The sequence below is a fragment of the Capricornis sumatraensis genome, chromosome 6 (assembly GCF_032405125.1).
Source record: "Capricornis sumatraensis isolate serow.1 chromosome 6, serow.2, whole genome shotgun sequence".
Taxonomy (NCBI): domain Eukaryota; kingdom Metazoa; phylum Chordata; class Mammalia; order Artiodactyla; family Bovidae; genus Capricornis; species Capricornis sumatraensis.
The window spans coordinates 71370209-71397709 of record NC_091074.1 but is presented as its reverse complement, the minus strand read 5'-3'; the positions used below and the strand labels follow the sequence as shown (position 1 = coordinate 71397709).

The following is a 27501-nucleotide window of genomic DNA, read 5'->3' as shown; positions in this document are numbered from 1 at the left end:
AATTTCATGGCTGCATTCACCATCTGCAGTGATTTTAGAGCCCCCCAAAATAAAGTCTGACACTGTTTCCACTGTTTCCCCATCTATTTCCCATGAAGTGATGGGACCAGATGCTATGATCTTTGTTTTCTGAATGTTGAGCTTTAAGCCAACTTTTTCACTCTCCACTTTCACTTTCATCAAGAAGCTTTTTAGTTCCTCTTCACTTTCTGCCATAAGGGTGTTGTCATCTGCATATCTGAGGTTATTGATATTTCTCCCAGAAATCTTGATTCCAGCTTGTGCTTCTTCCAGCCCAACATTTCTCATGATGTACTCTGCATATAAGCTAAATAAGCAGGGTGACAATATACAGCCTTGACGTACTCCTTTTCCTATTTGGAACCAGTCTGTTGTTCCATGTCCAGTTCTAACTGTTGCTTCCTGACCTGCATATAGGTTTCTCAAGAGTCAGATCAGGTGGTCTGGTATTCCCATCTCTTGAAGAATTTTCCACAGTTTATTGTGATCCACACAGTGTTCAGGAACCCCACAAATAGTTCACAATTACTTTTGTCATGACTCAAATAGCTACAACTTATTGAACACTTGCTGTGAGTGAGGCCCCAAGCCAGAAACTGCCTCTCATCTCCTCTGTAGCCCTCACGGCCACTGAGAGCTGCCGTTTTACACTTAGAGACCAGCTGCTCACAGGGTGCAGCAGGAAGGGACATAGGACCTGCAATTGGGAAGATTTTGCCCACCCAGGAGAGCTGGGTGAGGTCACAGTCACTAAATTACAAGGTCAGAGATTATGAATTATTTTTTAATCTTTGTAACTTCAGCACAGAGCCTGGCACCCCATCATTTATTGAGTGAATGAAGTGATTAAGGGATTTAATATGCACAGCCTTCAGCACCCAGATGTCCAAGGTCAGCTCGGTCAGGGAAGAGAACTTAGCTAACCTTCCACCACCTGCTCTTTTGAGGGATTCCTCATTATGAAATAGCTGAGGCGGGGCCTGGCGTGCAGTAGGCACTCAATAAGTATGGGCCAAATAACCAGCAGCCCTGGTTGCTCAGTATGCGTAGGAAGATGCTCTGAATTCGGAACTGAGACTCAAGTTCAGGCAACCCCTTAGTCGCTGCCCAGCACGTGGCCCTCAGTGTTCACTTAGCAACTTGAGGCTCCTCCCTCACCTGCACACTGGGGTGAATTACGCCTGATTCAGGGTTTACTGGGAAACTCGATGCAGGAATGTGTGAGGCTCCCCTCCCCCAGCCTCCAAGCAGTGCACCCAGGGAGAGATTACGGTGATTATGGTCGTCGTTGCAGGAAGCTGAGTATTATTTTGGTGCCACAGGATGGATGGTATAGTGGGGAGAGTGAGTCAGAGGGGCGGGCTGTGTGGCTGGGGGCGCGGTGAGGTGCCAGCCACACCACTTTCTGGCTCCTGGTGATTTATTCCAATCAGCCTGCATATTTCATGTGCTGCTTCCCCACACCAAATAAATAAATCAGAGCCTCCTCTGAGCAGTGGGAGCTGATTAGGGCTGAGACTTCAAAAGGCCAGAGCAGGGATGCTCGAGCTCCCAGCAGAGGCTGCTAATGTGACATTTAGGAGCTGGGTGACCCCGGCAAGTGATAGCCGCCTACACAGTATGAGGCCCCCCCACAAGTGGTGGGGAGACCTTTGCAGGGAGAAGGAAGTGACTTTTACAGTCCTATGTTCCACCGCCAGTCAAAGGAATCCAGGCAGAAATGTGGCCAGTGGGATTCCTTGTTTCATTTCCTGAATTTTTATGAGGAACCAGCAGCACACCTGCATCTCTGCAGAGAAATCCACTTAGAGCCAGAGCCCCAGGGGGCAGCGCCCCCGGCCGCGGTCTTGGGATTCCTGCTGCTGTGTCTCTTTATGACCCTTGGGCGTTCTGAGCACCAGGGTCTGCAGCTCTGGGTACCCTCCTGCCCCTCTGTTGGGCAGGTGGGCACTCCTCTTTGTAGTTATCACACTCAGAATGCCCAGGTGGTCCACGGAGTGGGCAGCTCAGGCCCAAAACTGTCACCTCTCAGAGATCCCATTGAGGCAGCCACATGTGGAAACAGTCCTGGGTTTAAGCCTCAACTCTGCTCTTAGGGGGGCCCTGATCAGTGGGGCCCTAGGCAAAGCTGTAACCTGCCTGAGCTTCAGTTTTCTCATCTGTAAAGTGGGACTGAAGCCACTCAACTCCACACAACTGTAAGAACTAAACAAGGAAAGGCACATAAATTTGAATCCCCTTGGCCCTTCCCCGCCGACTCGCCACCCTGTCCCAGCCTGCGCTACTCCGGGGCCCCACTCTCTACTCCTTGCCTTTGTCTCTCTGCCTCTAACCCCACCTTGAATGAACTCTCTGTTCAAGGGGATCCTTGTCCCTGTCTTGGCGGCATGTGGCATGGCTGGCCAGCTCCCTTGTGAAATTGTCCCTTTCCTTGCGCCCACTCTATTCTGGCGTCCTGGCCCCTCTTCCCCAATCTCTTTGCTCCATCTTTGCTCTGCCCACCCCAGAGATCAGTGCTCCCCAGGGTCTGCCCTTGATCTTCTCTTCTCACTTGACACTGTCCCTGGAGGCCTCCTTCCTGCCCCCTGCTCCAACTCCCAGTTTACATGCTAATGACTCCAACTCTCTCCACCCTCAACCCCTGCTCCCCCAGCTCCAGACCCAAGGATGTCTCTATCCCGATGATCCATGGGTACCTCAAGCTCAGCATGTCCAAACTGGAACTTGTCATCTTTCCACCTTCTTTGACCCCTCCTGGGCTCCCCACTGGGAACGGCCCTGAGCCCACTTGCCCCCTCATTTGGTTTGTTCCCCTGTTCCCCATCTTCCCCACCTGCAGATCACCCAGCTGTCCACATTTTACCTGGAGAAAAAAAGACTTGTCCAATCTAAGCCCCACCTCTCCATTCCTCCTGCCACCACCATGGGCAAGTCTTGGTCATGATCTGAGTCTGCCAGCAGAATGGTATCAAAGATGAAGGTAAATTCACATGTATCAGTTGGATGTAAAAAGATACCTGAACAAGTGCGTCTATATGGCGGAACCAGGAAGAGGAATGTATAAAGGAGACCTGGTGCTGGGTGTAACATAGAGCCGTGCGGCCTCTGAAGGATGTGAATTTTGCCTCAGGATGGATTAGTAGGAATATAACATGCGGGATAAAGGAGCGGGTTGTCCTTTCTACCTGCTGCTGACTACTCGTGTGACTTTAGATCATGCCTAAAGGGTATTGGGTCAGTCCTTGGGTCTACACCGTATCAGATAGTGATATTGTGAAGTGTGGTCTAAGTTGGGGCCTGGAAATGGTGGGAAGTAGAAACGATGTTCAGTGATAATGTTCAGTACATGCTAATGACCCCAGCTCTCTCCACCCCCCACCCCTGCTCCCCCAGCTCCAGACCCAAGAATGTCTCCATCCCAATGATGCGTGGGCACTGAGGTTGGAGGGCAGGGGCTTCCCTGGTGGCTCAGTGATAAAGAATCTACCTGCAATGCAGGATACACAGGTTCAATCCCTGGGTTGGGAAGATCCCCCAGAGAAGGAAATGGCAACCTACTCCAGTATTCTTGCCTGGAGAATTCCATGAACAGAGGAGCCTGGTGGGCTACAGTCCATGGGGTCACAAAAGAGTCAGGCGCAACTTAGCAGCTAAATCACAACAAAAGGTGGAGTTCGGGGCTACTGCCAGAGAGATGATGTGTTTTTGTCTTCAAGTCTCTAGAGCTCTCCCGGGGCAGAGGGAGCAGGGGTGGTCTGTGTGGTCCTAGAGGGCAGAGCCAGATGGCAGAGTAAAGTTACAGAGAAAGCATTCGGCTCGATAATGCACAAAAGACTTGGTAACAGGCGGAGAGTCCGCTTTCTTGGTCGGGGGTAGACTCCCTATCCATAGATGTACTGCAGAGGATGAATGACCAGCTGATGAGACCATGCAAGAGAGTGTTTGTGAGTCCACCTGGAAAAGGCAATGGAGGAAAGGAAAAGCCTGCAGGAATATAGCTGGGGCCTGTGGGCGAGCAAGAGCTGAGACAGGAGCACCCAGATCTAACCAGCCACGGTCCCTTGTTCCCCGCAGACAGCCGGGAGGTGAAGGTGGGAGAATACAATGCTGTGGCTGACACCCTGGAGATCATCAACGACACCATTAGGTTCCAAGGTAAGGCAGGTGGGCTTTTCAGAGGGGGTCCTGCTCAGGTCCTCCCAGGCCTGGGCATTGTCTGAGAGTTGGGGACAAGCTCCGAGTCACTGGTTTCATGGGAAAGAGGGAACATCGTCTCTTCTCAGTCCGTGCACTCACTCCCTGAGGACGGGCCACCATCACTCACATGGGAGCTGGGTTCCAGCCCCTGGGACAAGCCACTTGTGTGTTCATGGAGTGCTAGCTCTCACCAAGGCATCTGTGTTTAAACCACTGAGTGACCAGGAGTAATTCTTTCCATGTGTGGCCCAGTTAAATGTTGCTCTAGCTCCCCCTCGGAGAAGACGTGGATGGGCTGGTGATAAGGCCTCTCCACCTGCTGCGCTTCTGGGAAGACCGTTCCCTCTTTTCTGCTGGAGAACTCCTCCTCGGCACCGAGAACCAGATCAGATGCCTCCTCTGTTCAGCCTGCCCTGGTGGCCCCTGCTGAGCTCACGGCGCTGTTCTCTCTGCTCCCAGTCTTTCGTCTCTGTTACTCCCATGGCCGCCGTCCCTTTGCATTGAAATTACTGGGCTATTCGACCATGAGCTCCCTGACTAGATCCTATCTGACTTTAAATTCCCGGCACCAGCCAGGGTCTGGCACATGTTGGGGGCTCAGTGATATGTGATGAAAAAGTAATTCATGATTGATCAAGTCAGTGGATGAGTGGGTGGGTGAATAAATGAGTGAATGGGTGAGGGTATTAGTCAGTGAGGAAGTGGGTGGCTGGATGGGTGGAAGGACAGGTGAGTGGATGGATGGATAGATGGTGGGGGGCTGGTAGATGGCCAGCCTCGTCATGGAGTGGCTGGGGAGGAAGATTGCATACCCACAGCACCAGGGTGCTCTTACTTTGATTCCACTGGGAATGCAAAGAATAGACATCTGGCTTTCTGCACCTGGAGTTCCTTCTTAAATCCAAGGCCACCAGAAAAGGTGATCCCATCAACTGTTTGGTTAGCTTTTGGATCTATGGGATTCCTCCAAGCTCCAGGTGGTCTCAGAGAGGAGGCGTGGTCTTTCCGTTCCTACCTGAGGGATCTGTCACCAAGCCTGTAGTCACATATAACCTCGTGGAGCCACAGAAAAATTCTGAAAGGTGGTTGGGTGAGTCCCGTCATCCCTGTTGTATAGATGAGAAAAAGGCTCAGAAAACCCCAAATTCACACAGCCTGTGAGAGACAAAGCCAGTTCTAACCACGAGAGTCTGATCCCTAAGACAGGACTATTTGCTTCTGGACGCGGGGGATCTGGGTTTGCTGAATACGGATTCTAGGTTTACAAACGGAAAGAAAAATTCAAACAAAAAATAAACTAAAAACACAAAACATAACTGAGAGGGAAAATGTGAGTAAAAAATTTTAACAGCCCAGCCAGGATAGTAGCTGGTTCTAGTTAGGAAGCACGAGGCCAAGGTAACCCTGAGGCAGCAGCTGTTCCTGGCTCACCTCCTGCTTCTCAGAGCTTCCCTGCACCGCCCAAGGATGGCTGACCAGGCTTTGAGCCCAGGGCCGAGTCAGGACGCCTCTGGACGCAGGGCAGAGCCCAGCTCTCCTGTCCTCACCCCACCTGGATTCAGCTCTCATCCAGCCCCCTGGGCCTTACCCACCCACCAGCAATCTAACCCCCTCAAGTCTGTTCTGCCCTTGACTGCCATGTTGCACTGAAAGACACGCCACTCTGAGGCTCACAGAGTCCCCATTGCTCACAGAGAAGGATGGTTCCAAGACCTCCAGGATGGCACCCTGCCCCCACTTCTCTGTCTCCTCTTTCCAGTCTCCGCAACAAGACCACTTACAGTTCTGCAAATGTGCCTTCGCCTGTACTGGGCCCGTTGCCCAGAATGCCCCTTCGTCCGCGTCTTCCTCGCAAACAGCCAACTACTTACCTTCCTCCCAAGACTCGGCTCCCACACCATCTCCTTTCTATAGCCTTTCCTGAGCCCATCGGGCAAGACTGCACTCTGCTCCCTGCCGCCCACTCAGGCCTCCCTGTATCTGGTGCTCTCACACCGCCTGTACCCCACCACCACAGGCAGTTTGCAGAGTGCTTAGAGCACAGGCTTCTGGCAAGGCAGATCTGGGTTCTAATCTGGCCAACTTTGCCACTCACTATCTGTAAAAACCACTTAGCACCTGGAAAACTATTCCCTCACCCCATAAAATGGGAATAATCTTCTCTACCCAGAAGGCTCTTGGATTATGCAGCCCACGCTATGTGGGGGAGAGGGGGTAGAGGAGAGGAGGATGGGAAGTAGCAGGAAAATTTTCCAGGGGTTGAGCTTTTGCGTCTAGAGATAAGAGATGGTGTTACTTCTGTCACCTTGAGTTTGCTTTTGCCTTGACTTTTGGCCCTCGAAGTCGCTCGTGTATTACCTTGCATAGATGTACTTAATGCTTTACATTAATCAAGCCAGAGGATTCTTAGCTGTTTTTGAACCTGACAGCTCCCCTATACTGTTTAGATGGTTCATACTCTTTTTATCCACTGAATGTTTCCAAACACATTTGAACTTGTTAGCAGAGTTTTTAAACACAGGTGTTCAGGGGAGTTCTCAGTCCCTGCAACCCCATCTGCCCATCCTCTGCTTATCTCCTGGGAGTGGAGGCATAACTGAGGCTGGCACAGCCATGGTGGGGTCACCAGGAACCCTAGTGGTTCTCCCAGGTTTGACCGCTTTTGAGCATCTGGCTGATTCCACACATCCCCGCTGGGAGACACACTCCAAAGTTTCACAGTCCCATAGCAGAAACCTGACCTGAAATAGCAACTGAGAAAGGGGGGATTTGTAAGAAACGAGAGGTGGGAAGGTGAGGAGGGGGTGTCCCTGCAGTCTGTTCCTGGTAGAACAGGACAATTTTGCCACCGTCCATAAAGATGAGTTTACTCTGAGGCCCTCGCGGCTCCCCCCAGGTGCCTGGTGTCCCTGAAACATAAGCAGGGCCATCGCTACAGCCGCATGGCACAATGAACCCTACAGTTTCTGTCCAGTCCTGGCACAGCAGGGAGGGAAAGGACTGCCAGTAGCTTCTGCCTCCCGCGGTTAGTGAGTCTTATGAGAGTGGAAAACCAGGAAGAGCTTTTATGAAAAATGACCTTGAGGCAGAAAAATCCACAGCCAGAGCGACTGCATGTCTCATGGAGTTGACAGGCAAGGTATCTGGCCCTTGACACCTCGGTCATGTGTTGGAACAGAATCCCTGAGAGCTCAAGCCGAGTTCCTCACCCTCAGAGGCACCCAGTGGTACCCACTTCCAGCACCCAGCCCTGCCCCTTCCAAACCACTAGTACCTTTTGGGGAATAAATGGTGATGGTTTTTCAACATGGTGGTAGACCAAATCAAATTCTAGTCTTCTAATGGCTAATGGCTATTAAATGCATCCCAAATCCCTTATTGATTCTGTTTTGAGAAAGAAATAAGTCCTGACTTAGGCTCCCTACTGGGCATACTGGCCAGCCACTGGAGTCCGCTCACCCAGGAACACATGCTGCACAGACTGTGTGCACAGGGGGCCAATGTCAAGGACAGCTAGGCAGGGATGCTCTCGGGGTCTGATCTGGGCACTGGCCTCATCTCATGCCTTTTCCTCGATCTTCTAGGGTCTGAACCACCAAAAGACAAGACCATCATCCTGGAGCAGCTTCGTAAGATCTCCCTGCCTCTCTACAGCATCCTCTCCGCCCTTACCATCCTGGGAATGATCATGGCCAGTGCGTTTCTCTTCTTCAACATCAAGAATCGGAATCAGAAGTAAGTCACTCATGCCCTTCTCTTGGATAGTGCTTTCTGGATTGACAAGCCTCATAGACAAAGTGTAGAATCCCCCACACGTCTTTGCCCCACTCCCCAGGGCCTCTAGGCAGCACTGCCAGAGGGGGATCACTGAGCCCAGTCAGGGCACATCCGTACAGCGCATCACGGGCAGGAAGTGACCTCCTTCATCGTCTCAGCTGACCCTGGAATAATGATCCCAGTTCCACAAGACAATGCCAGCTCAGTGCTGGAGGCTGGAGCACCACCCGAGACTGCGCTGCTGTGTGTGGCAGAGCCTGTCCCCTGGGTTTCCCGCACACTTGCCCTTCCCTCTCCGGAGGAGAGCAGCTCACTTTCTGAGTTATTCTGGTAGCCGAGGGGCATGGCCAGCTTCTCTGGTTTCCACAGCAAATCCCTGCACCCTGCTCCCCACCCTGTTGTAGGAGTGCTGAGCAGGGGCCCAGCGTGTGGGCCATCAGGGACACAACCCCGTGCCTACCCCCAGCGGTGCCGTCGTCTTAGGGCCCAGAAGCCACACAGCATAGCCTCCCGGGCTGCAGGACCATGCAAGGAGTCTCAAGAGAAGTTCTTCTCTCTCCCTGCTTGCAGAAGCCGGATTTGGAGGCTCTGGATTTTTTGTTGTTGTTTGGGGGTTTGTTTTGTTTTTTATTTTAGAGGCAGCTGCTTAGGTCAAACCTATTTCCTGAAGAACGAGTTTTATTCTCTGTTGTCTTATTTATCACATACATTGCCTCAAAAGAAAAAAAAATTGAAGCATCTCTCATCTACTCTGTACAAACCTTAAATGATGACCATGCCTGTTAGCACTTGGCGCAAGGTCTGAGCACATAGTCAGCTCTCAATGTTAGATTTCCTTCCTACAAGTTGCAGGAGTTCTCATCACAGCAGCAAGTGGTCCCTGTGATATGACTATGCTGCTTTAATTCCTTAACTGCCCCTTCTTGTCCTCCTGGGGCAGGGGATTTACTCTTTCCAGTAGGCTGGCTTCTGTATAAATTTTTTGACTGGCCTTGCAGATTAAAGAGTCTGCAAAGAAATAGGAAATAAGTATCCCTGTAGTTTCAGAATCCCTCTCTCTTCTCTCTTCCTTAATATCTTTGTGACCCCATGGAGTGCAGCACGCTAGGCTTCCCTGTCCCTCACCATCTCCCAGAGTTTGCTTAAGCTCATGTCCATTGAGTAGGTAATGCCATCCAACCATCTCATCCTCTGCCACTCTCGTCTCCTTTTGCTTTAATGCTACTCATCCTTAAGGTCCGCCCCACCCAGGAAGCCTGCCTGGACTCCTGGCCTCTCCCCTCCCCCGCTTCCTATGGTAATAAGAATGAAGGAGCCTTAGGGGTTCCTGGTGTGCAAAAGGACCTTCAGGGATCCAGCCCCCTCTCAGCTTTGCGTGTGCCCTAGTCAAGGACATCTGTGCTTTAATAGGTGAGGAAACTCAGTGCACTAATTGGATTGCTGGGGGTGCATCTTGAGGGGTTACACAGTTGCTTGCTGGACTCAGAGCTCCTAATTCAAAAGCCCATGAGGGGTCCATAATTTATAGCCAGTCTTTTATCTCTCGACTATTGGTACTTTGACACTGCATTAAAGTGTGGAAGGATAAACAGAACTGCAGAATGCAAAAGAAATGCTCATGGAACAACTGATTACAATTGCAGTCTGCAAAAGAGCACCTGGACCGCGGGGGCACCTGAAAGCCCAGGACATTCTGAACAGAGTGTGCTGGGGGAGCCAGGCACTTCTGAGGGTAAATGGCAGCCGTCTGATGGTTTATCACAGCCTGCTGAAGACAGGGGGAGAGTGAGGGTGGGGATTCCATCATCCACCTCCGACCCGTGGTGCTGAGAGGCGCGTGTATGTGGCCCTGTTTGTGCTCTGGACAGCGTGAGCTTCAGGCAGCCCCAGTGGATGCTGGCTTACCACCTGATGACCACAGTTCTGAGCAGCCCTGAATTCTCACCTATATGCCTCCTAGATCTGGTCCACTCAGCATGGGAGAGTGTGGTATAGCCCAGCACTGTGACAGGTTGCTGAACTTCGATTAGAATTCTCTAGATTTGGCTATCTTCCCAGACCCAGCACCCCCTCCCCGCACCCCCCCCCCAACAAAATGTTGACTTAATGTCTGTGTAAACTAAAAATTCATGGTTGAAGAAGCCAGTGCTACAAGCTATCCCCAGAGAAGTGATAGGTGAACTTGACTGAGAAGACAGGAAAATCAACATCTAGAAATAGGTAGCATTGGGTCCTATAGTGAGGGGGAGACAAGCCCCTTGGAGGTGGCAGCACCTTGGGGAGGGGGCCATGGAGGAAACCAGGGCTTCCATTTTTCTCTCCCCCTCTAGCCTTGGTGACAAGATACACATTCAGGAAATATTTGCTGAAGGAATAGCTACATTAGCAGTTCTGTTAACTGTAGTATCTCTTTCTCTCATCAGGCTGATAAAGATGTCGAGTCCATATATGAACAACCTTATCATCCTGGGAGGAATGCTTTCCTATGCATCCATCTTTCTCTTTGGCCTTGATGGGTCCTTTGTCTCTGAAAAGACTTTCGAAACCCTTTGCACCGTAAGTCATTCTGCACGTTCCAGTGGTTTGTGATATAAGCTTTTCTTTGGTGGCCACGGTCACCAGAAGCACAGATACAACCCAGAATTGCATGAGAATGCATGAACAGCTGGCAGACAACTTGTTCAGCCATTCAAGCAGTTCAACAGGGCAAACATGGTGTAGCTTTCGGACCAGAACAGAATATTGCTTATAAAATTAAGTATTGCTTGTAAAATTAAGATCGTGGATTTAACAGGCCATTGCTAGAAGACAGCCCACTGAGATTGACTGGGTAATCTTGAAAAGCAAGAGAGAAAAATACCCACTCACCCAGAAAAGCATTGTGCCTGGAGTCAGGTTCAGGGCCATATAAGGAATACTTCTGCCCATCAACCTCAACAGCCATCACAGAATGTAAGGGGAGATATCTGCATGGATGACTTCAAGTTGTACGGAAAAGATCATGATCCTTATCCTCTTTTTAATGGCACTGTTTCTCAACACCCCCCTCTTTTTTTTGTTGTTTTTTTGCTAACTGTCCCTCTAAGAAGCCTCTTTAGACTTTCTTTTTCTAATTATCCAGTTATGAAATGTGAATTCCAAAGATACGCTGTATGTCTGTTTATGTGCTGTACACATATATATTCATGCATTCGTCGTGTCCTACTCTTTGCAACCCTATGAAAAGTGAAAGTGAAGTCGCTCAGTCGTGTCCGAATCTTTGCAACCCCGTGAACTGTAGCCTACCAGGCTCCTCCCTCCATGGGACTCTCCAGGCAAGAGTACTGGAGTGGGTTGCCATTGCCTTCTCGAGGGGATCTTCCCGACCCAGGGATCGAACCCAGGCCTCCCACATTCCAATCAGACGCTTTAACCTCTGCGCCACCAGGGAAGCCCATATAGTTTCTACATAAAAGAGTAATATTTATTCACATTCAAGAACCAGAGTTGTCCCCCTTGGGAACTCCTATCACTCCCATTGAGAAAGCATAAATTTAAGGAAGCCCCAAACAGTGTAATTTATTTACTGTATGTTAGCAATGTTGTTTTGAAAATTAACCTGTTTAAAAATGTTGATGCCAAGTCGTTGTTGTTGTTAGTTTTGTTTTTAAATTAATCCTTCTAGCAATTGTGTAGAACTCTCAGTTGAAAGTCTCTTTGGTTACTTTTTAAGATGAGGCTGACCAGCTGGGATTTATTTCTGGACTTTATGGTGATATTTCAAAACTGGGTTAGACGTTTGGGTCTCTCTATTGTCCTAAATGCAGTAATTCATCTAATACTCTGCCTGGAGGACCAGAGCTGGAAGGGACAGTCAAAGGATCAGGGTTGACCAGATTAATCCAAAAGCAACTCTTGTATTAAGGTTATTTTCCTCTAAGGTGTCGAGAGCAGTCTAGGTCCATTTTGGGGGAAGCAGTCCCTTTCATTAATAGATTATATTTGCTGTTCTGTGGTCTCAGTGTTGCCCACTACTGGATGATTATGAAATATAGGTTGGCATCGAGGGATAAACAACTGGAGGACCCCTTAAATGTGCTGCAGGTCACCAGCCACACTTGGACTTTCAGGACCACAGTGGGTCCCTAGATTCTGGGACAGCCCGTGGACTGGAGGGAGGGCCCTGGAGCCCATGATGGTGCTCCCCTGATTCCTGCAGATGATGACGCTGGACTGACTCTGTTAATCACCAGTAATTTCAGCATGAATTGTCTAGCTAGTGAGATGTCCCTGGAATATGTACTTTGAAAGGTTCCACTTGAGAAGTTCACAGTCAAGTCCCCAATACCCTTGGGGTCCCTGGGCTGCTCAGACATCCTTTCTCTCTGGGATGGACCCAGAGGGTAGTCAGACCCCACGTGCTCCAGAGCTCACCTGGTTCAGGCCTCCCACTCAGTTTTTATTCTGCCTCCATTTCACTCTGCCCTTCTGGAGGTTAAGGAGGTGAAGTCAAGAGTCACAAGACCCCCATATGCCTGGCGTCCGACTGCTGGAAGTGTCTGTGGCTGTGGGTTAGTGGTTTGTTCCCTCAGAAGTGTGACCCCTGACACAAGGATGGTGACTGCAGTTTGTGTCTTGCTCACTGGAGATGGTATGAAGCGCATGAGGTCCCCCTTCATTTCTGCATCCGCGTGACTTATGTGCCCTGGGCAGCCCCGCGGGCTCATGGGCACCGTGTGTGTCTGTGGTCGCTTTTCCTGGGCAGTAGTGAGGCCTGAGGAAGGGGCTGCTCCCGAGGCATCCTGAAAAAGCTAAACGAGGAGAGTATTTAGCTCCCCTCTGTCCCTGGGGACGCCCTCCCCAAGTTTGAGGAGACCGTGACAACAGCAGTAATGAAAATGGTTCCCAGGGTCAGTTTGGTGTCTTCTCATTTACACTTCTCTCAGTGACTCCCCAAGAGCTGAGGGGCCCACCTTTATCTCCTAGCTGAGAATCAGGGGGCAGAGCTCCACTTGGTCCCTCCCAGGTCCTTATCACTGGCACCTGCCACCTGGGAACACAGCCACTGGCCTGAGGCCCAATGTTTGGTGCTGAGACCTGAGTCCCAGCCCTCAGGGAGCCGCTCCCCCCCAGAGGGGAGTTCCTGCCACCTCACCTTGCCCACGAGCCAAAGGCTGTCAGAGCACACGTGGTCCCTGGAGTATGCCCCAAATTTCAGATGCCGGGTGACGCAGACTAGGGAGCCTGGTTGAGGACATCCTGCACACCCAGAGGCTTTCTTTTAATGAAGCCTGACATCCCGTTCTGGGAGTCACGCTCATGTGTGTGTAAGGGGAAGGCTGTCCTGGGAAGCCTGGCAAGGCGGTACGAATAAAGCATAAAGTGCCGTACAAATAAGCATTAGCTGGAGCATGAGGGCTCTGAAGATGTTAGGGCCTGGTTCTCCCCACCCCAAGGATTCATTTATTTGCAGTCAGGGCTGCTTCAGAGGCTCTGCACAGGGTAGCCCACATTCACGACTGAGGGGGAAAGGCATAACTACTGTGGATTGGATTGGGTCAGCACAAATGTGTACGTGGTTAGGACCAGGGTCACTTTAATAATCCGCAATATGGCTCAGGAAGGGGAGCCCAAAGCTCTTGAATTTAGAGCCTAAGTGCCAGTCTCAGTGGGTATGATTTGGAAGGTCCTCCACTTGCTGTTCCAGGGGGGCTGGCTCTTTATTTCATGTGGTGCCTTGGACTGCGTTCCTTCTGAACCTAGAAGACACCCCCAGTAAACTCCTACCAAGCGGGGAGACGGAGGTGGAGCAGGGCCCCCTAGGGCAGTGAGCACAGGTCTTCAACAGCCTGAGCTTCACTCCTACCTCGTACACATACTGCCTCCAGACTGTGGAAGTGACTTAGCCCCTCTGAGCCTCAGTTTTGTCGTCTGTGAAATGAGCACAGTAAACCCCCTTGCAGGACTGTGTGTGCTATGCATGCTAAGTTGCTTCAATCGTATCCAACTCTTTATGACCCTATGGACTGTAGCCCACCAGGCTCCTCTGTCCATGGGATTCTCCAGGTAGGAATACCGGAGTGGGTTGCTATGCCCTCCTCCAGGGGATCTTCCCAACCCAGGGATCGAACCCGCGCTTCTTTTGTCTTCTGCATTGGCAGGCGGGTTCTTTACCACTAGTGCCCCCTGGGAAGCCCCATGCAGGACTGTGGTGTGGCCTTCATGAGACGATTCAGAGAAGGCACCTGGAGCATAAGGCAAGTAGGAAGAAGGGGGCGTCATCCTCCCCGTCAGGTACAGTCTCCTGGTGTCCACTCTGCATTCTGCAGGGAATCGTAGAGGGCAGAGGCAGGGTGGCTCAGGAAGCAGCTTCAGATGTGGCCCTATAGAAGGCCACACTCTGTCCCTTCACTCTGCCCCACTGCCGTGTGAGTGCCACGTTTTCCCTTTTAGTTTTCAACATAGAAACTAAACACAGATAAACAGTGAGCGCCCCCTCAGGAAGCAACCTGTGACAGTCACGGGACTGTGCCTCTCTAGGGGCTGTGCCTCTGCTCAGAAGGGCAGTGGGGTGAGTGCCTGTGTGAGCACACGTTCACACACCTGCGTGCACACACACAGACGCACACAGGTACACACAGAGCTAGGGAAGCAGTTACATTCAGTTCCATCCCCCGTTCCCTCTGACCCTTCCTGGCATCTTCCCAGCCTAGTTTCAGCAACTCTTGCTAACAGCTCCAGCTACACCGTGCTGTCTCCCTGGACACTGTGTGGGTAGTGGAGTTGCCATAGCAACGTGGCCCCTGTGGGCACAGAGCTACCTATGAGGAAAGTGCTGGGTGTGGGCCAGAGCCCTGGTGCCAGGGGGATGGAGAGCCCTCACACTCGCTCACGCAGCTCAGCAATCCCAGCCCGTGGCAGCCCAGAGAGTGAGCAGGGCAGGTGGGGAAGAAACAAGGTGCTTGCCTCCCTTGTGGAATCCCGGGCAGAAAGCCCTGCACAGTGTGGAGGGGTAAGAAAGGACTCTGCAGGCGAGGGCAAGAAGACCCAGGTGGGCCTCGGTCAAGTGCGGGTCTCCACAGCTGCAGGGGCGCCCAGAGCATTCCTGGGCGTGGAGGCGCCTGGCAGTGCCATGTGCCCCCCCGCAAGCTTGTGCCCTCATAAACGAGCACTCTCCGCTGTGATTCACCTCGGGCCAGCCGCTAGGTGCAGCCTCTCCTTCAAATCTCCACAGCCACCTCCACGGAAGGTCCACTGTCCCTGCTTCATAAGAGAGAAAGCCGAAGCTCTAATGCATGGCTAGGTGGCGGGGCCGAAATATGGAACCAGCTGTCGGACTACACAGATGTCTGGGACATTTCATTCATTTTTTTAAAGAAATATTTTGATTTTTTTGTTAGCTGGTTCATACCAGGAGAAACTGGTCAACTACATTCTTAGAGATGTGAACAATATGTATGTCAACCAAAATATTTGTCCATTCAGATTTTTTAAACTTGGGGTATACAGTCATCCCTCAGTATTCACTGGGGACTGGTTCCAGGAACCCCCACGGATACCAAAATGTGAGGTTGTCCAAGTCTCTTATGTAAAATGGTGTAATATTTGAATATAACCTATGCAGTCCTCCCATGTACTTTAAATCATCTCTAGGTTACTTATAATACCTAATACAATGCAAATGCTATGTAAATAGTTGTAAATCTAATGTAAATGCTATGTAAATAGTTGCTGGTGTGGCAAATTCAAGTTTTGCTTTTTGGAACTTTCTAGAATTTTTTTTAAAAAATGTTTTCAGTTGGTTCCCTGTTGTTTGAATCCATAGGTGTGGAACACATAGATACGGAGATTGACAATAGTTCACATACTCTAAAATTCACCCTATTAAGGTGTATAATTCAGTTGTTTTAGTGTATTTATTCATTTATTTTTTAATACATCCCCAAAGTAATATCATAGTGCCTGGTGTATAAGGGAATTTCCATTAGACTGCTTGCATTCAAATCCTAACTATACTACCTCCCTGCTGTGTGACTTGAAGCTACTTAACATCTCTGAACTTTAGTCGACTCCTCTGTAAAATGGGCATTCTCATAGGATTGTGAGGGTTAAATGAGACAGTGTATGTAAAGCCTGTCACAGAAGATTCAACAAGCACTAGTCACCATCGTTATGAATGAGTGATGAGACTGTGTCTGGACAACTGTGTTTACCTCTGGACACCTCTAAGAGAGTTACAAATAAAACAGAGCAAACTTGGGATGAAGAAGAGGCTGGAAAACTGAGGCTGATGCTGATTGATTTGGTGTAGGTATGTCCCTGGCAAAACCTCCATCTTCCTATGCCCTTGCTCTGCTTGATCTGGATCAGGGACAGACTCAGGGCCTGCCTAAGTCAAAGCCCAGCTGCTGTTCTTCTGCCACCTTGAGTGCAGAGAGAAGCCTTGAGGCAGGCTGTCAGGGAGGGAAGAATGATGCACGTGAGACCTCCAAGGGCATTTACTTGGACGTGAGTCCCCAGTCATTGCATAAGCCAGTTCAGCCCAGTGCTGCTCTGACGGCAGCACAGAGGAGTGCAGCTCCGCTTTACCTCCCAGCTACCTCCACTTGCTGAGAATCCCGACTCCTTTATTGTTTAACCTTCTATTAAAGTAAATACACACATGCACATTTCATAAGTGTAAAGCTCAGTGAGTTTTCGCAAACTGGATTCAACTGTGAATCTAGATCAACAAACAGGCCCTTAACAGCATCCCAGAAGCCCTTCCTACCCCATTCCAGCTACTGTCTGCACCCTTCTCCTCAGAGTAACCACCATCTTAACTTCTGCCTGCACAGACAGTGCTGCTCAAAGGGCACATAAATCACCTGCAGATCTTGGGGAATTCAGGTGACTGTTAGGTCTGGGGTGGCTGGAGACGCTGCAGCTCAAATAAGCTCTGGGGTGCTGCTGCTGCCTCCACAGACCACAGTTAGAGTAGCAAGGTCAAGATTAGAAACCATGCTTTATTATTGAGTTTGTCAGTGATGCAAAGCAATGGAAGCACCAGAAACCTTGTCCCGTGAGGATCAGTGGGAGGAGGAAAGGGGATCATAGACCTCCACCTCGGAATCTCAGAAGCAGGGCCATCCATCCCATCACAGGACAGAGCGCTGGGTTCCGGGTCCTGGAGCATGCTCTCAGCCATCCATCCTCTCACAGGTGTATGGACGAGCTCTGCATGGGCAGCAACTGGGAAGGGTTGAAATAGTGGGGGGTACAGGTACTGGATTTGGAAGCACAGTGTCCTCTTCCAGCCCTCCTAGAGATGCTGTGCTGTGCTGTGCTAAGTCACTTCAGGCATGTCCAACTCTTTTTCACCCTATGGACTACAGCCCTGCCAGGCTCCTCTGTTCATGGGATTCTCCAGGCAAGAATACTTAAGTGGGTTGCCGTGCCCTCCCCCAAAGGATCTTCCTGACCCCATGTCTCCTGCATTGGCAAGCAATTTCATTACCACTTAGTGCCACCTGGGAAGCCCCCCAGAGATACTAGGATTTTATAACTGACTCAAGACTACCTGGGAACACCCAACTGACCTCCCAGTAAACTGAAGAGTGATAGGAATTAGCGATGTTTTCAAGTGAAAGACCATAAATATCTGTGATTATTTTTTTGCTTGGAGAATTTTTTTTTTTTTTTTTTTGAGACAGTTGAGAGAGAATCTGATGTAAGAATGTGGTTTGGGGACTGTTTCAGCATGTGATCCCATGATTTTGTGACTGGCCACAATAAAGAGCTTTGTGATTTCAGAAGGTGGCTGGAAAGCTAGCCCAGAGGAAGCCCACAAGGTTTGATGGTGGCCTTTCCTGGCTGGTTTAGAGCAACTTAGGGCTGTGGTTACAGGGACTGGTGCTGACAAAATCTGTGTCAACCAGTTAGGACTCTGGGCAGGCTGCAGCCTTCCCACCCCCTGTCTCCTCTGTGCTCTGCCATCCAGGGCCTTTAGTTGTGAAAAGTTCCCTAGACCTCTAGCTTCCAGAGGAGGGGGCTGAGCAGAGTGCCAGGGGCTCTGCAAACCCTCCAGCAAATGTACAGATGCTGTCCCTTCATCCCACACACCCTCACATGCATTACTGCAAGCCCTGATCCTTGTCTTACAATTCATTCATGTATGTGATAGCATTTCCCTGGCACCTACTGTGTGCCAGGCTCTGCAGGCCCACAGGGAGTCCACAGTGCAGATGGGAAGACGTAGTTAAAGAACTCCCATTCAGTGTGTTTTAGGCCCTGATGCAGACAGGCCTACATGAGGGAGTGAGGGCCAGATGCAGAGGGACCAATCAGGGGAAACTTAAAATAGGAGACCCCCTCAGAATGAGCTGCCGTTATTTCTGGAAGTCCTGAAAGATGCCTCCTGTCTGCTCACAAGTTCCCTCGCAGCTGCAGTCCTGATGGCATATCCACCTCCCCTTCTCATTCCATTGGTGGAATGGCTGGAATAAGGACCTCAGTCTGTCTTCTCTGAAGAAGGAATTCAGCAGAGACCAAGACTGTGAAAAGATAAAAGTGTTTATTAGAAGCCCGTATGTGTGGAAGAGCACATGGGTGAACTCAGAGTGTTTTGTGTGCAATAGGGGCGGCTCAGGTTGCTTGTATGGGGTGGGGGGCAGTTTTCCTGTTGCCTCTGGCCAGTCATCACGCTTGTGCCCATATTTGGTCTGACTCAGGGTCCTGACCTGGGGGCACGCGCATCTTTCAGCCAAGATGGCTTCCGGCACAAAGGTTTCTGGGAGGTTGACAGGATACATTAGAGCTGGCGCCTCCTCCTCCTTTTGGCCCGCCCCTAGAGTGAGGGCCTCTTCTGCGCATGCGTCAGGCTGGGCCCTCCCCTTGGCCACGAGAATGAAGATGTTGTGTCCGCTGTCTTTCACCTGATCGGGATCCAGTGCTCCTGCTGGTATCTTATCTTGACGTGTCAGCAGGAGCCCAGGTGCAGCTGCTCCGCCCGGAGCCTAAACTAGTTGCAGCTGCTCAGCCTGGGCCTGTCTATTGCCTGCCTCACTTCTGCTCTTGCCCCCGCACCCACTTATCCACATCTTCAGTCCACAGAGCTGCGTGGAGCCACACATCAACCCCCTCCCCAGCACACCCCAACACCCCCCTGTCTCCACTGCCCGTCTCCATGCGGTGCTTCCAGGAAGCTCCCCCACCTCCAGCCACTGCCAGGGCTGTCGAGGGGCAGGGGAGAAGGGAGCCCGAGTCAAGGCCACCAAGTACAGGTGTGTGTTTTGTGCACTACATAAGGCTGTCGGTGCCAGGAATGGGCAGGCGCTGAGCTCAGACTGTAATCTGCTCTCTGGATCGAGTTCTTCAGCTGGTAGGTCTTATGGAGGTGGGGATCTTTCACAAAAGTTCTCGAGGGGTTCCTGTTGGAAACTCTTCCTCTCAGAGAGAGGGGCGGCTTTCTCTGATTTGCACCAGGGCTCCTAAGATACCCCATTGGCCCTAACTTGAGTCCCAAAGTTCCCTTGTTTGTGCCATGAGCCCTGGAATTATTCCCCCAGAAAGTCTTTGCTGTTGTTGTCTAGTCGCTAAGTAGTATATGACTCTTTTGTGACCTTGTGCACTGTAGCTCGCCAGGATCCTCTATCCATGGGATTTCCCAGGCAAGAATACTGGAATGGGTTGCTGTTTCCTTCTCCAGGGGATCTTCCCAAACCAGGGATTGAAACCATTTCCCCTGCAGGTGGATTCTTTACCACTAAGCCACCGGGGAAGCCCAGAAAGTCTTTGCTGTACTCTAAACCCTGGAAAGATTTTCAGTGCAGATCTTACTTAAAGGACCCCGGGTAAGACAGAGTCTTCTGGAGCATGCTCTTCAGAGGCGCCCTGCGTTTGGAAGCACTGCGAATCTCTCCAGCACCTGCACTCTCCCCAGGAAGACAAGGCAGGCCCTGGAGATCCCAGGCTGAACCCTAGCCTTTCAGCTCCAGGCTATAGCACCTCATGGTAATGGAGGTCTGGGGCTTGCTTTTGGATAGTCTGGGTCTCCCCTGCCTGCCTTCTCACTATTGATCATCTGGGGTGGATGGTCAGAATGAAACAAAAGGCCCTTTTTGCTAACCTTTCTGGACAGCAGGCAAACAGCTAACCACGCCGCCTGCCCCCCACCACCCAGCATCTATTCAGCCAAGACAGCTTCCTCCACCCCCAGACATTGGAAGAACAGAACTGTGGGAGGGGCTCTGTGTCTCTTTCCCTGCTAGTCCCCAAAGAGCACTGAAAGCCCTTCACTCTGCCAGGCAGGCCTTCCCAAAATCAATTGAGCAAGCGTCTGAACACAATTGTTTCAGGTGTAGATTTTTCTTTCCATCTGGAGATGTGCACGGTTTTGTCCTTCTTCATAGTTGAGACTAATGAGCATTGCCTGCCTAAAGGTCCTCTCCCCCATGGTTGCTATCATGGGTGCAGAGGAGCCAGGAAACTTTATGGCTAAGGAGAGAAAAAGGAAGACTGTAACATCAGAATAATTATGTTTCATTAGAATAAATATGTTTAAACTTTGGGTTGATGAATCAGTAGACTTGTTTTAGAAACAGGGGCTTCCTGGGGGACTCAGTGGTAAAGAATCCTCCTGCCAGTGTGAGATACAGGTTTGATCCTTGGATCAGGAGGATCCCCGGGAGTAGGAAATGGCAACCCACTCCAGTATTCTTGCCTGAGAAATCCTATGGACAGAGGAGCCTGGCAGGCTAGTCTGTGCTCAGTTGCTTCAGCTGTGTTCGACTGTTTGTGATCTGAGGGACTAGAGCCTGCCAGGCTCCTCTGTCCATGAGATTTTTATTGGCAACTGGAGTGGGTTGCCATGCCCTCCTCCAGGGGTTGGTGTTGCAAAAGAGTCAGACACAACTTAGCAACTAACAACAACAATTAGAAACAATCATTATAGCCCTTCAGAACCTTCTAGTTTATTTGGCATCATAGAACCACCCAGAAGGAAGATACATGGGATGAAATCAAATAAAACTTCCCCAGTGCAGGAAATGCCTGGTAACACCCTGATACACGGGGTCTTCCAAGGTCTGCTTGAATCCATGGAGTGATGGGGAGCTCACTACCTCACAGATACTTCATTGCGAGGAAGGGACCACTGAGGCCATAAGCTCAGCCTCCTTTGCCATTCAGTGCTCCAGTTCCCTCTGTGGTCTTCCTTTCATGTACTTGCACATTTTTGGTGACAGAGCTCTCATTACCTCCTAAGCGAGCCCACCTAGCCCGATCACCCCCTCAGTGCTGGGTCCAGAGATTTAAAGGTGGGCAGTGTAGGCCCTGCACCATATCACAGGAGAGGCAGGCAGGTAACCAAATAGACATGATCTCAGTGTGACCAGCAGAGCAGAGACATGGGTGAGGACAGAAGTCACAGGGAGGAGGCAGCTGTGACCTCCTTGCAAGACCTGGGAGGGCTTCTTAGTGGGGGTGGCCTGTGAATCCAGGTTTTGGAGGACTCATGAAAATTTGTGAAGGAACTTAGCGGGGATGGCATTCTGAGTGGAGGAAATAGCCAGTGCCAGGCCCCCCGCGTGAGCCGTGTGGTGTGCAGGGACGCTGAAGCAGTGTGGGATTGCTAGGATGTGGAATGCTGTGTGGGGAGGAGCAGAAGCGGTGTGGACGATGGAGGGCACACTCTGCTAAGAAGCTGGAGTTTAACCTGTGGGCTCAATGGGGCAATAAAGGGTTTAAACTCAAGGAGACTTGCTGAGATTTGCTGTGGAGGATTGTTCCTCCTGGGGGGTGTTTGATGGATGAGCAGCAGGTGAGCCGAGGGGCAGGAGGCTCGTGCCATCTTCCCGTCAGCAGTGATAAGGAATAAGTGATAAGTGAAAAGCCAAATCTTGATTAAGAACCTCAGTCCTTTACACACCTTCGTTCATCTCATCCACACAACCACGAAGTTGGATACATTAGTTGCCCCCACTTCACAGATGAGCAAACTGAGGCTCAAAGAGGTTATGTGACCTGCCCAGGTTCACATAGATAGTAAGTGACAGAGGAAAGACTGGAACTTCTGTCAGTCTCCGGAGTCTCCGCTCGTAATGGCTCATCTGGATGACACCACGGGAACAGAGAGGAGGGGTTACTAACAAGAGACGTGGGAGTAAGACTGTCGTCAAAGTCCTGGAAGCAGACGGAGTCCACATGGGTGCTTCACTAGAGAGGCGCAGTGAAGGGACCACCTACAGAGGTGTGGCGGGGAGGGGGGGTTAAGAAGCTGGTATAGAGGGCATCGCAGGAAGCCCTCACCACTCCTGGGCCTGAAGGGGTAAAGAAGGAGGGTCTTCCTTTACCCAGAGAGGCCAGACCACACATGGGGCCCAGCTGCAGCCAGAGCTGGCACAGATGCTGTGGCCACAGCGAGTGCACACCCCATCTTCTCTCTCCTGCCCGCTCCAGTCTCCTGATGGTACCCTCCATCAAGGCAGAGAGCAGACAGCAGAGGAGCTGGTGTGGGGCCCCACCTCTTAGAGCGTGGGAAGGGGAAGGAGAAGCACTTGGGGGCCGAATAGGAAAGTGTGGGGGGAGAGGAGAGGGCTCCTGGGGGACTTCCAGGTCCCTATTTCCAGTGACAGGTGGATAAAGGCACCATCCCTGCCTGAGTCGGCCGGCAGTTGAGCTACTCAGCAGAAGGGCTGATGGGCTCAGCTCTGGCTCCGGAGCGTGAAGCTTTGGTAAACACCTAAGTGTCACCTTGGGCTCCATGATGGTGGCGTATGCAGGTCTGGAGCTCAGAAGAGAGGTAGGAGCTGGGAAAAAGCTAAGGGAATTGTCAGCACAAGGAGAATGGTTGATGCCTGAAGGTGGGAATGATAACCCAGGGACTTTTAGGACACTTTTAGGACAAAGCGGATTCAGGACTGAGCCCCAGGGTCTATTTCCATCTTAAAATGATGGTGGCAGAGTGCAGAGAGAAATTCTACTCCTTTTGCAAAGGCCAAGCCCAGGGGTAACCCTGAGCAGAGGCAGCCCAAGGTGGGTGGCTCTGCTGGTAGGGGTCCCACTCTCCTGCTTTCAGAATATTTCTTCTACTGTTGTTTCATCATTGTCTGAAGAGCTCCAGATTGTCTCCAAAGGGACGTGAATCCCCTGGGATCATCTTGTGGAGGAATATATTACAGCCTTTACTTACTTTATATGTAGAAAAAATGAAAGAAATTGAAGGTGACAGTCGCTCAGTCCTGTCTGACTCTTTGCGATCCTATGGACAGTAGCCCATCGGGCTCCTCTGTCCATGGGATTCTTGAGGCAAGAATACTGGAGTGGGAGGGTTGCCATGCCCTTCTCCAGAGGATCTTCCTGACCCAAGGACGAACGCTGGTCTCCTGCATTGCAAACAGATTCTTTACTGTCTGAGCCACAGCCAGGGAGGCTGTGGAAGAATATATTACAGCCTCTACTTATTTTACGTGTAGAAAAAATGAAAGAAATTAAGCTTTACTAAAATCTAATGGCAGTGGGTGTGTATGGTGGTCTCATGCAGGAACTCTCCTGAGGACGGAGTGGTTGGTCAGCTGTGACACAAGCCAGCCCCAGGGCATTATGTCCAGGGTCCCGGGATGAGCCCCAGCTCAGTGATTCTCTAGGAGGACTCAGCATAGGAGTGTACTCACAGCAGTGATTAATTACAGAGACAGAAGGTGAAGCAAAATCAGCAAAGTGAAAAGGCTCGTGGAATAGTCACGGGGAACCAGGTGCGAGCTTCCCAGAGCCTCTCCCAGTGGAGTCACATTGATGCCCTTAATTCCCCAGCAGTGACTTGTGACAGCCCATGAAGTGTATACCAGGGAACTCAGCAGACACTCAGCGCCCACGGTTCTTACTGGGGGCCAGTCACCTAGGTCTCCTCTTCCAAACACTTACCCAAACTCCAGGCTCTCAGAAGGAAGGCAGATTTGTGGCATAAAACACACTGTTTGCACAAACCGTTCAGGCACAGAGTCACTCTTATCACTGGGCAAATGGTGGGACCCTCCCCAAACCCAGGTTCTCAGACACCAGCTTAAGTGAACCTTGCCAGCAGGTCTTGGGCCCTGTAGGTTCCCTCTTTTCTGCCCAGGATCCTCACCCATTCTTTTCTTCCAGTTTATGGCACCATATTGCAGTTTCCAGATGCCCAGGTAAATGTATATCGTCGAGTTTCAACTAACAACTCATTTGTACTATTATGTCTTAATGAGTTTGGCCCTACAGAGTAGACAAGTGGCCTGAAAATAATGACCCCAGAGAAAGCATAAGTCAAAGCAAATATAATAATGCCGAGCATATTGAAGTAATACTTTAACCCAGAGTATGAGGTCTTTGTCTGCCCACGTTATGAAGAAAAATATTCCATCTCTTACCATCCTTTTAAAAATGTCCTTGTTCTGTATTTATTCATATTTTAAATGGTTTTTGCTGATGGAGGAACATGGTCAAAAACACTTGGAGACCACTGGTCTTCACACAACCACTAGCTCTCAAAGTGTGCTGAAGTCAGCCAGGGAAGTGTTCTCAGGCTGGCCAGCTGCTTGCCCAGGTGTGCTGTGCTGGCAGCTGCCTCCTGGGCAGGGTGGACCCGGCTGGGGTCAGAAGGCTCTCTGCGGGACAGGCAGCAGGATGTGGAGGAGAAAGGGCTGGACTAGGTCAAGGTCTTGAGTTCCAGGCTTAGCTCTGGAGCCAGGTTGCATGGTTGAGAGAAATACCTCAATGCCCTGAGTCTCAATTACTTCATCTACAAAGGGGTTCTCTCACTCAACTGATGACTCCAGAAAAAATCACCCTGGTTTTGGCGGTGGTTGTTTTATTCATTTGTTTTTATCATTATATATTTAGCTTCTGACCTAGCAATCGTTATTGAATGAACAGACGAGTGAAATGATCTCTAAGGTCCTGTGTAACTCCAACAGGCTAGGGATGTGAAATCTTATCGTTGAATAAGCTCAGGTCTAAGTTCCCAATAATTGACTCCTTCCCTATCTCTGTTCTGCTTACTTTTCTTGCATCCTTGTTTTATAATATGGCCATCCTACACCTTCTGTAGAGTACTGTGATTCATTCTTGCCTGTCTGAAATTTTTGAAATTTATTAAAAAAAAAAAAAAAAAGATTGAGTCCTCACCTGTACCGTCATCAGCGTTCACACCTCATGTGTCTGCGTTTCTCACTAGTCGCGTAATGCTGTTGTCTTTCTTTAGGGGGTTGGTCTTTCCATCTCCCTAGCCAGTTCCTATTTTTGCAGATAAAATGGAAAGGGGAAATGTTCTGTCTCTAAGAAGCTGGGAAGACATGTTGCTAAAAGGCAGAGTGAAGGGACTGCATGACGGGAGCATATCTGGGAACCTCCTACACAACTGCCCACAGCCCTGTGCTGGATGGGCCGCTGAGGCCTAGCAAACCTGCTGGGCTCTGGACATGGAGAGCTGACCTGTCCACCCTAGCCGTTTCTCTCTTCCCTAATATACCCACCTTCCTTCTGAGTTCAGCCGAGGCAGGTGGGGGCCTTTCAGAGGTTAACTCAGCTCAGCAGAGCTGAGGAAGAGCAGAGGAAAGACCATAGCTTAGAACCAGGGCTCACAGAGCATACAGCCCTTTTGTCCCTGTGAGTGGGAGGCCCCAGAAAGTAGTGGCACACAGCCCAGGGTTGGCCGTGTTTGGGGGCCCAGGAGATGCGTCTCCTGGGTCTTAGAGGGTGTCTAGGCCAGCCAATGAGGGTGGACTCAGGAGATGCTGGGGCCTGGCCACAATGGCAGTGCAGGTGGAGAGTGGGCACCCAGGATGCCCCCACGACCTAACAGATGGTTACCGGCCACCCCCGCCTGCAGGAATCAGGCTCTCTGCTCTTATCAGGGCTGGTGGTTTCTGGCAGCCACCAGCCTGGGGCCAGGGATCAGGGCACACTTTAGTCCTGGGGATCAGGTGAGAGCCAGATAAAACCTTAGTCCTAAGCAAGGACCCCAGGTCCAAGTGTGGGCTCAGGGACCAAGGCTAGATCCAGGCAGCATCCCTCCTGTCTTTCTCTAAAGGCCTGAAGAGATAGGCCCAAGGTGGGAGTGGGAGGGTCACAGCCCCTCCCCTCTGGCCTTCCACCCCATCACTGAGCATCCTCTCATGACGGCCGGGAGCTGGGCTGGTGCAGCTGCCAGCCAGGTGTCCCCGGGGCCAGTTCTGGCTGAGTCCCGCCCTGCCTAGCAGAGTGGCCGGGTCACTAATACCAGAGAAGGGCCATGCAAGCTTGTTGTCCTGCCCCATCTCAGCCCCCATGGCTCAGCGCCCTCCCCTCCCCACTGTCTACACCCCAGGAGCAAGGAGAACTGTAGAAGAGCTTCCTGGGGCCGCCTGGTCTCCTAGAGACTTGGGTGAGGAGGCAGAGAAATCAGCAATTATGGTCACCTCGAAGGCACGCAAAAGGCCGTCAAGGAAGGAAAGGAGGAAGGGAGGACCGGAAGGCTGGTCTGTGGCCCCTCAGTGGTCCTGGGGACCCTCTGTGGCTCTCTCGGTGACTGGGCTGTGGACCCATGGAAGGCAGAGGTTGAATCTCACATGTCTCTGCACCTAGGGCCCTGGGTCTGGTGAGTGAGCGATAGGACTAAAGGTCTGTCAGATTGACATGTGATGGAAGGACTGCTGATGCTTGTGAAACTCCACCATATGTAAACTAGAGCATCTGCCCCTACCATCCGGAGTCCCACTGTTGGGACACTCTCATAAAAGACAAGGTCCGTCCACCTGGGAGATGTTGACCCTCTGTTTTCTCATGGCCTCTAGGTCAGGACCTGGATTCTCACCGTGGGCTACACCACCGCCTTCGGGGCAATGTTTGCAAAGACATGGAGAGTCCACGCCATCTTCAAAAATGTGAAAATGAAGAAGAAGGTAATGGCTCCTTCTGTCGCAGAGTATTTGCAGTGTTCACCCAGTACCTATTCTTAAAAGACTTCTTAGGCGCCTGCTGTACAGCCAGGCGCTGGGCTGCCTGCTGGGGATTCAAGCTAAACACAACCCTCCCCCACTTCCCAACCCAAACCCCCAACACCTTCAGCCTCCTGGGGAGATCAGACGCTTTACAAATTGTTTACAAGACGGGGTAATAAGGGCTGGTTGGGTGCATATGGGGATGCTGGGGTATAGCACTCAGGGAGGGGTCAGTGTAGTAAGTGAGAACTGGGCCAAGACCTGGAGGCTGAGAGGGAGGCAGAGGCTGACGGGTTACCCATCTCCAAGAGGGAACAGTGTACAGGGAGGTCTGGGTGAGGGAGGGGAGAGTTCAGCTGCTGAGGGGCCCATGGGGACAGGGTACAAGAGGAGGCTGCAGGGGAAGGCAGGAGCCACAGTTAGGAATTTGAACCTGTGGGCAGTGAGAAGCCCTTGAAAGAGGAAAGTGAAGCAGGGAAGGGCCTGATGCAGTGCTGCTATTTTCAGAGAGGCCCTTAGAGGACAGGAGCCCTGCCTTCGTGTGGAAGGAAAGCGTTTGCCACCCGTGTCATTGGCTGTAAACACTGTGTTGATCATG

The 27501-nt window shown here is 51.0% G+C and overlaps 1 protein-coding gene across 1 annotated transcript in view; it reads left to right on the top strand.

Moving 5' to 3' along the window:
- The window catches only part of GABBR2 (gamma-aminobutyric acid type B receptor subunit 2), a 367358-nt gene that overhangs the window by 281481 nt on the left and 58376 nt on the right, over positions 1-27501 (top strand). Inside the window, exons 9-12 of the mRNA XM_068974355.1 lie at positions 4096-4176; positions 7803-7953; positions 10419-10551; positions 26757-26864. Coding sequence (XP_068830456.1) covers positions 4096-4176; positions 7803-7953; positions 10419-10551; positions 26757-26864 — 473 coding nt within the window. The remainder of the gene's footprint in view (positions 1-4095; positions 4177-7802; positions 7954-10418; positions 10552-26756; positions 26865-27501) is intronic.